Below are 12999 nucleotides of genomic sequence, written 5' to 3'. Positions count from 1 at the left end.
GTTACGGCCGAGAAGCGCGTCACTTCCCGCGATGTTTCCAGCGGGTCAGGCGAGGAAAACGAAAATAAAGAGGCTGAGTTTCAGTGAAATGAGAACCCGGAGAACCTGAGGTGCAGCGAGAAAAACTGATTAACAGGTTAAAACAACTCGAGTAAGTATTTAACCTACACCATTTAAATGTAGCTAGATATGCTGGAGGTTTATCTGTGTGTTTCTATTGTCTCTGAATGGTTGAATATGATTGAATACATTGAAGGGGCTCATTCATTCTGTCTAAAACATGCCATCGTCCTCGTTTGATTAAAAAAGCAACATATTTCTGACTTCTAGTGCACGAACTTGCATGTGGGAGTGTTTATTTAGATTTAGATCCCTGCTGTAAACAAAACTGCACAGCTCCAGCTGGTTAAGCTAAGCCGGTTGACCAGTTTAGATTTTGTCCAATGTAGAGTATGTTTCTGTTTTTGTTAACACAGACTTTGATGGTTTAGTTGCTCTACAAGCATGACAAACCAAAAAAAGCTAGCTAGATATCCAAACTTGACCATGCTCTGCGACCAAGCTGGATATCCAGAATAACCAGCATGTACAAGCTGGTCAATCTTCAAAACAAATAATACCAAGCCGGTTGACCCGCAGGACCATCCTGACCAAGCAGGTTAGCCAGAATAACCAGCCTGACCAAGCTGATCGACCAGCAAGACCCGCCTGACAAAGCAAGTTGACCTGTATGACCAGCATTATCAAGCTGGTTGGCCAGAATAACCAGCCTGACCAAACTGGTTAACCGTTAAGACCAGCCTGACCAATCAGGTTAACCAGAATAACCAGCCTGACCAAGCTGGTCAACCTTCATAACATTCATTACCAAGCTGGTTGACCAACAAAACCAGCCTGACCAAGTATGTTAGCCAGAATAACCACCCTGACCAAGCTGGTTGGTCAGAATAACCAGCTTGACAAAACTGGTTGACCATCAAGACCATCCTGACCAAGTAGGTTAGCCAGGATAACCATCCTGACCAAGCATGTTGACCTGTATGATCAGCACAACCAAGCTGGTTGGCCACAATACCCAGCCTGACCAAGCAGGTTGACCACCAAGACTAGCCTTACCAAGCAGGTTAGCCAGAATAACCAGTCTGAATAAGCTGGTCAACCCTTATAACAATCTTTACCAAACTGGTTGCCCAATTGTTGATAAATATGGTAATTTAGTTGGCCAAGGAAGTGTTGCAATAGGCATTCCTGGTAAAACCCTTGATGAGTTTAAAACCCTTAATGAGTTAGCATTATCCTGTTCCAACTGTTCCAGTTGGAAGCCCTGCCGTGAGAGGCATCACGTGGCACATTTTAGTGGTTGTCTGTTGTATCACCCAGCGGTTGAGGCTTTTCTTAAAGTCAATAAGGTTTTAGTCCTTATCAGTCCAGGTTTCCTGGTCACAACACCACTGTAAAGGGCGACGTTTGCTGGATGACTGGCTTATGGTTTGTCAAAAATGACCATCCTGCTTTGCTGAGTCCATTGATGTACCCCATTTTGAAGTGAACTTGGCAAATGTCTTCACATGCATTGTAGAAGCAGGTCTAGCAGTCAACAATCTCTCACCAAGTGATACACTACTGAAAAGTAGCCCCTGAGAGACTTTTAATGTAATGCAGTGGGAGAAGCACTTTTACGCCCCTTTAAAAAGCACATTATTATAATATAATATAATATTATAACAGTACAATTTTGAGATGCTTCATGAAACACTTACTGATTCTGCACGTTTACTATGTACTCCACTGACAGAAGCTGTCCCACCATGCCTGTTTGTGACATCTGCTGCCAAGAGTTTGCATCTGAATCAGAATTAAAAACCCACCTCCTTCTGAGCCACCTGGAAAATGAGATGAGCTGTCCGTTTTGCTCGCTATCAGGAGTCTCCTACGATGAGCTGAACTTCCACATTAGTACTGCACACACAGAGATGGATCTTCAGAACTCACCCACTGACAAGGCATCAGCAGATCGGGTACCAGACCCCACTGAAACCAATGGTGCTAAATGGACTGTGAAGAATTCGCCAGCCTCTTGTAACTCATGGAGAACTCCAGCTTCCCCTCAAACATCAGGTCATCACACTCTCAAAACAGCTAATGAGACGGCTGCGCCTAGTGCAGGAATTGCACTTACTCAAGGTCAAGGAGCCCAGTCCAGGATTAAATCCTCACCTCCTGCGGCAAGCACAGCAAGCGCATCTAAAAAACAAACATCCAGCGTCCACCCTGGGCAGTCTGAGGATTACTCAGCAGAGCATTGCAAGGCCAAACAGAAACGCCTGTCCTCCCCCAAGAAAGGTATTCATCAATAAAATGTCTTAATATATTCTTATATTTATTTTATAGTGGCCTTTGTTTGGATATGTTTGGTTATTTATGGTCGTTTTGTTGCAGAGAGGATGTTTCCCTGTCCGTTCTGCAGTCTGGTCTGCAGTGACTGCTTTATTCTTCAGGAACACGTTGAGCTGCATCTCCAGGACCAGGCTTCATCTGCATCTGAAGGTAGTATAGCGATTGTTACTGGTGTTTTTCAGTGATTTTAGTCTGGTGTAAATGTGCTATGATGCTCCTGGGTCTGTATAGATTCTTCTATTTATTTGTTAAATATTATTAAATATTGCCTATTTTCTCAGAGTGTACAGAGGTGCTCAAGAATAGGACCTTGGTGAAATGGAAAAAATAATCTTATCACAATATAGTTTTCCGTGTCAGTCGATATCGATATGTATCACCATATAAATCAATCACTGTCACACTTAAAGGGTTCTTTTTACTCATAAGTGAGAGATAAGGGAGTTATTTAGTCAGAAGGTAACAAATGAACATTATATAACTATAATATATATATAAATAAATAAATAAATAAAAGCATAACACTTCATTCAAAGATCAGATGTTACAGAATAAAAAAGTAGGCAGAGAACTAAATTCTTTGGTCAGTTCCAAATCAATAAAACCTATCATACAAAATAAAGTATTCTTTTCTTTTTATAACAAAATCTTCAAGCAACTTTCCAATGTAAACAAAAGAGAACATATAATTTACTCAGTTGTGCTCAATAAATCCTCATTAGTGCAGTCCTGTCTATTAGTGCTGTCAAATTTTCACACCAGACATACCCTACTACAGGCTGCGGGCCAGGAAGACAAGTCTGTCCACTGCCTCGTGTTTTAAAGCTGTCCTGTGGCAGGTCACAATACAGAAACCAATATATTTATACTAACAGAAGCAAATACTAATAAATAAATGAATAATATAGAAATAATAAGCATACTTAATGGCAATTTACATTACAATTTACCAACTCTCCCTCTCCACAACACAACTGATGCTCTCAAACACAATGAGAGGAAGAGAAATTCAAGTAATTCACTCTTGACAAGTTCAGCACAGCTGTTAACCGAAAGCTGATCAATCCAGGTGACTCTACCTCATAAAGCTGACTGAGAAAATCCAGCCAAGATGTGCAAAGCTGTTTCTATCTAAGCAAGAGGTGCTACTTTGAAGAATCTAAAGTATAAAACAGATTCTGCTTTCTTCAACATTTGTTTTTTGTTCCATATGCTTTTCTTCATAGTCTGGATAGCTTTAGTATTAATTTACAATCTGTCTTGTCAATAATCCAGTACGTCATGATAATAATAATAATGCAATCGGTGCACCAATGATTGGAGTAAAATAAATGGTACCTGGTAGATATAATTGTTTATCTGGTAGATATTATTATGTAAAATAAGAATAGTTTGATTTTTATTTCTTAAGCAGCAAACTAGTTCTGTATACAAAATATATACATTGCAATATCGATGCTGAAATGATATATTGTGCAGCCATAATTCTGTGTGCAATTCATTTTTGATTATAAGTGTATTTTACTGATGTAACATTTACTGTAAAATGAATTGCATCCAAGTAGGGTATAATACTATTAACACTGTTGTTTTTCTGTGCCGTAGCCATAAATCTTACTATATAGGCAGTATTGCATATGCTATTTTGTTGTTTTCAGGAGCTGTTCCTGAAGCAGGAGCATCAGCACAGGCATGTTCTTCTGTGAGAAACGGAGAACCAGGTGAAAAAAGATATTTGATTGGATTGGTGCATGAATTAAAAAAATGTGTCTAAAATGGAAATGCATTGTATTGCTTAAATTCAGCTGTGCATTACCTGGGCTTTAATTTGGAACCGGTAGGTTTTCCACTGTACGAGTGTCCGTTGTGTTCCTTGGTCTGTGTGGACAACAGCTCGCTGCAGGAGCATGTAGAGCTGCATCTGGAGTATGGCACGGCTGCTGCTGCAGGTAAATTGATGGAAATATCAGCAAAGCATTATGCAGTTATTCTGTTCTATCATAAAGATGCGATAATGTGTATTAGACGTAGGACACATAATCATGTCCATTTATGACAATTGAGTTTCGGGTCTGGTGTCCTTAATATGTCAATAACAGATGTTATTGCCCTGCCAGCAGCACTGAGGAGAGTTCTCAAATGATAAACTAAAGAGTCTATTTAGAATTTGCAGTCTGGGATAGTTTTACAGTGGAGCTTAAAATATAATATAAAACTATCACAGAAACGCTCTGTTTTACCAGTGAGGAGAACTGCACACCTTGGTAGGTGGTACCAAGGAAGGTCAGGTAGGTCAGTCATATCAATTTATAAGATATTCAACACCCTGTAAAAGGTAATGTTGTAAAAAGTCACTACTAAACTAAAGAAATCAGTGCAGAATATTTAATTATACAAACTGACATGAAAAATAAAGTTTCTTTTCTTCAGTATTAATCAGCAGCACACCTTATCTAAATGTGTGACTGTATTATTTACACTCAAGTCATGGTAGACGTGTGGAGTGCAAATGTGTAATTATTGTATCTGTTATAATAATAATAATAATAATAACAATAATATTATTGAAAACCTGAATTGAAAACCTTTATTTATAGTGGTGCGCCATCAGGGTTTTATCTCTTTCTTTTTTCTTTCTTCTTTTTTTTTTCAGGAGACCTGTCTGGAGACCTAAAGTTGGCCAGGCAGCTTCAGGAGGAAGACGAGAAGAAGAGAAAGGAGGAAGAGGCCAAAAGGGAAAAAGAAGACTTCAGACAGCTGCAGGTAAACTTTACAACTCCGTACAAACCTGAGGAATACAAATAATACTAAAGCTTCTCCCCTCACTGATTTCATATATGAAGCATTAGTGTTAAACCCTTTGGGATAGTGAATAGACTACAACACACAAAATGTTCACAAAATGTTAAATGACTGTTAGAAACTGAATTTAAGTTATTAAAACTGATTAAGTTGTGATCTGTGCAGAAAGTGTTTGGGCTGGACAATAGCGGCGGCTACCGCAGGCAACTGGAGCGTAATATGGAGCGAGCTGTGAGCCGAGGTCACATGGACCCTGCTGAATTTCACCAGAAACGAGCTGAAATGATGGAATCTCTGGCCTCTGGAGTGGACGATGGACGCAGCAGAACTAACGGTCGGTGTAATACAAAGTGGATTAAAGTAAGGAAGGGATGTATGAATACCAGCCCAATACCAGACTAATGTACTCAACAGCAGAGCCCTGATACCAAAACCCTATACCTAGTGCACAGTCATATGCTAACAAACAGACAATTCATTGCTGAAGTCCAAATTATATATATATATATATATATATATATATATATATATATATATATATATATATATATATATATATATATATATATATATATATATATTCAGTCCCAGATCCACAGCACAGGAGATGGCAACTGAACGCAACTGTCTAAACACCAGCATCTCAGCAAATCGTAATTCATCAAATACCCCAAAGGGGTCTTGAACCCAGAGTGGATGTTAGTCCACCTTAACATCAAAGAGTTCATACATCCAATGCAAAATACAGTTGTGGTCAAAAGTTTACATACACTTGTAAAAAAACATAATGTTATGGCTGTCTTGAGTTTTCAATAAGTTCTACAACTCTTATTTTTCTGTGATAGAGTGATCGGAACACATACATGTTTGTCACAAAAAACAGTCATAAAATTTGGTTCTTTCATAAATTTATTATGGGTCTGCTGAAAATGTCACCAAATCTGCTGGGTCAAAAATATACATACAGCAACAAAATTTGTCAATTTTGGTGATGTAGCGAGTTGTGTCAATCAAATTAGCTTCATGTCATGGCCTCTTCACTTCTTGTAAGTGATTCTGATTGACTACAGCTGTTGACTTCTCATGAGCCCATTTAAATAGGGCTCATTTGACCCAGTGATTAGACTCAGCTACAAAAGCTACAATGGGAAAGTCAAAGTAACTCAGTGTGGATCTGAAAAAGCGAATTATTGACTTGAACAAGTCAGGGAAGTCACTTGGAGCCATTTCAAAGCAGCTACAGGTCCCAAGAGCAACTGTGCAGACAATTATACGAAAGTATAAAGTGCATGGAACAGTTGTGTCACTGCCACGATCAGGAAGAAAACGCAAGCTATCACATGCTGCCGAGAGGAGATTGGTCAGGATGGTCAAGAGTCAACCAAGAATCACCAAGAAGCAGGTCTGCAAGGATTTGGAAGCTGATGGAACACAGGTGTCAGTCTCCACAGTCAAGCGTGTTTTACATCGCCATGGACTGAGAGGCTGCCGTGCAAGAAAGAAGCCCTTGCTCCAGAAAAGGCACCTTAAGACTCGGCTGAAGTTTGCTGCTGATCACATGGACAAAGATAAAACCTTCTGGAGGAAAGTTCTCTGGTCAGACGAAATAAAAATTGAGCTGTTTGGCCACAACACCCAGCAATATGTTTGGAGGAGAAAAGGTGAGGCCTTTAATCCCAGGAACACCATGCCTACTGTCAAGCATGGTGGTGGTAGTATTATGCTCTGGGGATGTTTTGCTGCCAGTGGAACTGGTTCTTTGCAGAAAGTAAATGGGATAATGAAGAAGGAGGATTACCTCCAAATTCTGCAGGAAAACTTAAAACCATCAGCCCGAAGGTTGGGTCTTGGGCGCAGTTGGGTGTTCCAACAAGACAATGACCCAAAACACACATCAAAAGTGGTAAAGGAATGGCTAAACCAGGCTAGAATTAAGGTTTTAGAATGGTCCTGACTTAAACCCCATTGAGAACATGTGGACAGTGCTAAAGAAACGGGTTCATGCAAGAAAACCATCACATTTAGCTGAACTGCACCAATTCTGTCAAGAAGAGTGGTCAAACATTCGACCTGAAGCTTGCCAGGAGCTTGTGGATGGCTACCAAAAGCGCCTAGTTGCCATGAAAATGGCCAAGGGACATGTAACCAAATACTAATGTTGCTGTATGTATATTTTTGACCCAGCAGATTTGGTGACATTTTCAGCAGACCCATAATAAATTTATGAAAGAACCAAATTTTATGACTGTTTTTTGTGACAAACATGTATGTGTTCCGATCACTCTATCACAGAAAAATAAGAGTTGTAGAACTTATTGAAAACTCAAGACAGCCATAACATTATGTTTTTTTACAAGTGTATGTAAACTTTTGACCACAACTGTATCCCCAGCAGTAAAAAAAAAAAATCCTGGTAAAAAAAAAACTGTCTTATTGGCTTATTGACGTATAAATATTTTTTATAAGTCTCATCTGATTGGCTTACGGTATGTGGTCCTGGAGTCACATGATTATGCTGGGAAAATGAACATGCGTCTATAAAGTAAAACTATTCTCTATTTTTAATCATTAGCATAATTTCTTAATTTCTTTCAAATATGCTTGTATGGAAAAGTATTTAAAAAAAAATATATATATATATATATATATATATATATAATTTTTTTTTAAAATAATTTTCCATACAAGCATATTTGAAAGAAATTAAGAAATTATGCTTATATATAATGTAACCTTAAAATGAACAAATTAAAGGTCTCATTTCGTCAGTTTTTCATTCATTTTAAAATGTCCAGTGGTCTTTAGTATGAATGAATGCCATGTGAGCTGTTTATTTTTGTAAAAAAAAAAAAGTGCTCCGGTGACCCAGTATAACGCAGCTTTAGTCTGGTGGAGGAGTGGGGCGGAGAAACGATAGGATTTCGGCTCTTGCTCATGAATATTCATACATGCAAACATATATCATGAAGTGAACACCCAAATTAAAGCAAAAACTCTGATTAATTGTCATTAATTAATTGGCATTAAAATAGCACAATCCCTTAATCCATTAGATCGGGACATCCCTGCTTTGCATGTTTACTTCGAAAGTATTCAATCATCTGTCAGTGTTTGATGCCTTGAGCTATGTGCTTAATGTAGCTAACGAGTAGTGGAAACTGTTCCACCGATTAGCATGGTGATAAATGCACATCGTAATCATTGCACGTTCACCTGCTAAAGGTGGAATTAAACTTAATTATTTAATATTAAATTATTTTTATCAGGTGTTCTGGAGGCGCTGTATGATTTCCATCAGCGTGAGGCTCGTGACTGCGCCCGCGTGTGGCTGTGTGCTGAAACTGACCACTACTCCAGCTCGGCTGGAGACAAGGGCTGGGGCTGTGGCTACAGAAACTTCCAGATGCTGCTGTCAGCCCTGCGGAGAACAGAGGAGTACACTGCACCGCACACACTGCCAGGTACACTCTGCTCTTTCACTGCTGTAGCTCCTAGTCAGTGTCATATTCAAGCTATTGGACCACTCATATGCTCATATAAAAAAGGACAGCTTTGTGTATATACTTTGCGAGTTGTTATCTTGTGAGTGAGGTTGGACACTGGCCAGCGTGCTAATGTCAATGCGTCGTAAATTTTCGTACTGGGTGTTAACATTTCTCAATCCACAGTGTCACATGTGTAAAAAGAACATGTCATAGAAGGTGTTACCACCCTCAGTTGACAGCACAGTGCAGGTGGTAATGATTGTGACTGGGGCTATCCGTCTTGAACTGTCCCTTAGAACCAACAGTCACATCAGCATTCAGTGCAGGAGTCCCCATATGCATTGCTTTGAGATTAGAGTAGCATTCTTTAGGCTTCATAATACTAGCCTGGGTTTTATGTTTTCATGCTGGCCTTTAATTACTGTACTATGTTTTTGTGTACCTCCCTGATTTTATTTATTTATTTATTTATTTTTTAGACGCAGTTCCCAGCATCCCCCGAGTGCAGGCTCTGATCGAGGCAGCGTGGGCAGAGGGCATTGACCCTCAGGGGGCATCTCACTTTAACAGAAAACTGCAGGGTACCCGGGCCTGGATTGGAGCCACAGAAATCTACAGCGTTCTCACTGTTCACAGAATTAGGTGTGCAATTTCAAATGTAGCTTAATTCTGTTCAGTTTAATTTGGATAGCACACAGAACAGTATGTACAACAACTGTTGGATTACTTAAAGGGTTCCGCAGTGTGTAAACACATTATGCTACAATATTATGCTACGGTTAATGAAAGAAAAACCCACAATGGTCACAGAAACAAACTTAAATCTGACAAAAGTAACGAATAAAAATTCTATGAAAATGAACAAATGAAAATTCCACATTGATTTTGAACTGTGGTTCAACAGCATTATTTTAAAAACTAAACTCTTTGAACAGGCCTGGACAAAAATTATGATACCCCTAAAAATAATGTGACCAAAGTGTTCGTGTGTCCACTAATTAGCACCACAGGTGTCTTTAGTCTTGTAATCAGTCAGTGCGGCTATATATGGGGCTACAGGTAGTCACTGTGCTTTTTGGTGACATGGAGTGCACCACACTCAACATGGACCAGAAGAAGTGAAGGAAAGAGTTAAAAAAATAAAGGTTATAAGATCATCTCCAAGCAGCTTGATGTTCCTAATACTACAGTTGCACATATTATTTAGAAATTTAAGATCCATGGAACTGTGGCTAACCTCCCTGGACGTGGCCACAGGAGGAAAATTGATGACAAATCAAAGAGACAGATAATATGAATGGAAACAAAGGAGCCCAGAAAAAACTTCTAAAGAGGTTACAGGAGAACTTCAAGCTCAACTGGGATTTGACAAACAAGCCACAAAGCTTCTGGGAGAATGTCCTATGGACAGATGAGACAAAAATGGAACTTTTTGCAAAGGCTCATCAGCTCTGCGGAAAAATTAAGCTTATTAAGAAAAGAGCACTGTCTCAACTGTGAAACATGGAGGAGCCTCTGTTATCTTCTGGCACAGGGTGTCTTGAAGCTGTGCAGGGTACAGTGAAATCTCAAGACTATCCAGGGATTCTAGAGAGAAATGTGCTGCCCAGTGTCTCAGTCGAAGGTCATGGGTCTTGCAACAGGATAATGACCCAAAACACAGCTAAAAAAGCCCAAGAATGGCTAACGTAAATCCTTCATCTTTGGAAGAAGCTGAAACATTGCGTCTGGAAAAGGCACTCTTCAAACCTTAAACAACTGGAGCAGTTTGCTAATGAGGAATGTATTAAAATGCCTGCTGAGAGGTGCAGAAGTCATTTGTCATTTGTTCATTTTCATAGCATTATTATTATTTTATTATTACTTTTGTCAGATTTAAGTTATTTCTGTGACCATTGTGTGTTTTTCTTTCATTAACCGAGGGGTACCAACAATTTTGTCCATGTGTGTATATCAGTGGCAAAAAATGACCTTATTTTTGCCAGAGTATACACCATATAAACTAAACTGATTATCACAACAGGTATAATTCTAAAGCAATGTTCCAGAAGTCCGTTGGTCTAAGCACTGTTGTTTGATTGATTACTGCTGTTTAAAGTTTGGGTTGTTTCCTCAGGGCCCGTATTGTGGATTTCCACCAGCCCACTGGCCCAGGAAACACACATCCCAGACTGTTCGACTGGGTGAAAAACTACTTCTCCCAACACTCCAGCAGAGGCGCTAGACTGCCACCCAGAGTGGTGAAGACCAACCATCCACCCATCTACCTCCAGCACCAAGGTGAGGCAGCAAAGTGGTTTAAACAAAGTCAAAGCATTAGAACCACAGTGCTCCTATATTCTGAGGGCTGTGAACAGTGATTATAAGACTCCACGGGCTATTTTGCTTGAACACCATGGTAAAACCAAAGGATTGAAACTGGATCTGGTTTACAATATCCGATAACTGATCCATTAATGTTTATTTATTTATTTTACCTTACAGTTAGGCTTATAAAATGTTGGACAGTGACATACTCTTCTTCTGCTGCTTCTTTACATGTTTAGTGTAATCTTTTTCTATTAGGCTTTTCTATTAATGATTTTCACATTGTGGTGAAATCCTCTGTTTTTTTCTTCATGAAGTCTTCTTTTAATAGTATACTAAGATACTGATGCACCTATTTTCTGGAGAGTGTTCTTTACTTGGGTGGATGTTGTGAAGGAGTTATTTGTCACCATGGAAAGAATTCTGTGATTATCCCTCACTGTTGTCCTCCGTGGGCGTCCAGGTCTTTTTGAGTTTCAGAAAACTGTTAATTTGGTTGCTCCAAACATTTCCACTATCTCTCTATGATGCATTTCTACTTTTTTTAGACTAATGATGGTCTGTTTAACTTCCATTCAGGGCTCACAGCAACAGCTTTCAAATGCAAATACCACACCCGGCTTAAGTGATTATGCATTAATAAGAGAATCCCATGCAGCCCATGAAATAACTAAATACTTTTGAGCTCGTAAAGGGAGGAGACTTTGGTTCCGTTCACATATACAAGCCACATTACGAATGAACCCGTCACATGCGCACATTGATATGTGTATAAATGTCACCTTCTTCACCACAAACAAAAAAACGTCATATTAGAGAGTCGACTCATATTAGCTGCACAGCTGCACCAAGAGATGTGTGGATACGAGAGAGAAGTGTGATCATGAAAATTGTGTCACTCTCCAAATATTTATTGGCCTAAATTATGGGTTTTTCCAAAGTTATGATACACCTACTTTAATACTTCCATTTATTTACGTTATTGTTCATCCACTTGCAAAGTAATGCAGTATTATGCCCATTACTTGCTAAATGCTGTTACAGTGACAGATGCAAAGATAATTGTTTAAAACTAAATCAAACTTCATAGAATGCCACCATTCATCTAAAACCAAAACTCCACCCATCTACCAGGTCACAGTCGCAGCATCGTGGGAGTGGAGGAGCGGAAGAATGGGAGTGTGTGTTTGCTTCTGCTGGATCCAGGCTGTCCTCCAGGAGAGATGAGGAAGCTACTAAACCCCAGCACTGCTGCAGCTTCCGTCAGCCGCATGCGCAAGTTTCCCGGACACCTCAAACATACACAGTACCAGGTGGTCACGGCAGAGGGGGTGTTGACTCCAGAGGAGAAACGGGTCCGGGTTTGGCAGTTTTTTGGCTAGTTATTGATCAGCTGGTGTCATCATATTTCCACTTTAATTCAGCATCAGTTCAGAGTAGCTGTAATACAATAACTGTCACTCCTCCTTACATGTGACATTCTGGGCATTCAAAGTACCTGTAGATGTTTTTAGTTCAGTAAAACTAGTTTAGGAAACTATAATTTTTACCGACAATTAGCAGTGATTTAAAGCGGAAAATAAATCTCACATTTAATGAAACGCATGTACTGGTGTGCATGTAAACATACTTACATTTCGTCTACATGAATATCAACATATGCTACTGGTTGCGATCAGTATGAAACAGAAAATCTTGACTTTGTGACTCAAAGGGTCTTTTGTGTGTCTTTTACAGGAACGTATTGCGAACTCCAGAACATTACGTGCTGAGAGAATTCCCTGATGTTCCTGTTTGGAAATGGAAGACTGGTGGTCTAGACTGTCTTGGTGAAACATTGCTGTGATTTACACTGAATGGGACATAGTTATTAAATGTGTGTGTGTGTGTGTGTGTTTGTTTTTAGCATTATTTTATAAGATAATTTTAATTTCCTAAGATAATAAATAAGCATTCTTTAACTTTGTCTGATGCCTAATTTGTGAACAATTATTCAATTTCTAAAAAA

The 12999-nt window shown here is 39.2% G+C and overlaps 1 protein-coding gene across 3 annotated transcripts; it reads left to right on the top strand.

The window, feature by feature from the left end:
- The first annotated feature begins 17 nt into the window (after positions 1 to 17).
- On the top strand, positions 18 to 12957 carry zufsp (zinc finger containing ubiquitin peptidase 1). 3 transcript variants are annotated; one of them, XM_022673181.2, is made up of 12 exons: positions 18 to 151; positions 1796 to 2343; positions 2440 to 2547; positions 4056 to 4118; positions 4239 to 4346; positions 5051 to 5160; positions 5365 to 5533; positions 8466 to 8660; positions 9164 to 9326; positions 10801 to 10964; positions 12126 to 12266; positions 12729 to 12957. In XM_022673181.2, exons 2-12 carry the CDS (start codon positions 1809 to 1811, stop codon positions 12761 to 12763), a joined length of 1791 nt encoding a protein of 596 aa, XP_022528902.2. In that variant the 5' UTR covers positions 18 to 151; positions 1796 to 1808; the 3' UTR covers positions 12764 to 12957. The 3 variants fall into 3 exon arrangements, with proteins under 3 accessions (XP_022528902.2, XP_022528901.2, XP_022528899.2); XM_022673180.2 differs by having other exon boundaries at positions 12126 to 12304; XM_022673178.2 differs by having other exon boundaries at positions 12126 to 12346.
- Positions 12958 to 12999: the final 42 nt, after the last annotated feature.

Source organism: Astyanax mexicanus, chromosome 4 (assembly GCF_023375975.1).
Source record: "Astyanax mexicanus isolate ESR-SI-001 chromosome 4, AstMex3_surface, whole genome shotgun sequence".
In the NCBI taxonomy this organism is placed as follows: domain Eukaryota; kingdom Metazoa; phylum Chordata; class Actinopteri; order Characiformes; family Acestrorhamphidae; genus Astyanax; species Astyanax mexicanus.
Note: the sequence above shows the minus strand (reverse complement) of the source record. Positions and strands in the feature narration are given on the sequence as shown.

What these genes read in the sequence shown, in the direction of transcription:
- zufsp (XM_022673178.2), top strand. Translation starts at nt 1,809, where the DNA reads ATGCCTGTTTGTGACATCTGCTGCCAAGAGTTTGCATCTGAATCAGAA. An exon ending in TGGACGCAGCAGAACTAACG is followed by an intron (nt 5,534 to 8,465) that starts GTCGGTGTAATA and finishes TATTTTTATCAG; the next exon opens with GTGTTCTGGAGGCGCTGTAT. An exon ending in CTCACTGTTCACAGAATTAG is followed by an intron (nt 9,327 to 10,800) that starts GTGTGCAATTTC and finishes TTGTTTCCTCAG; the next exon opens with GGCCCGTATTGTGGATTTCC.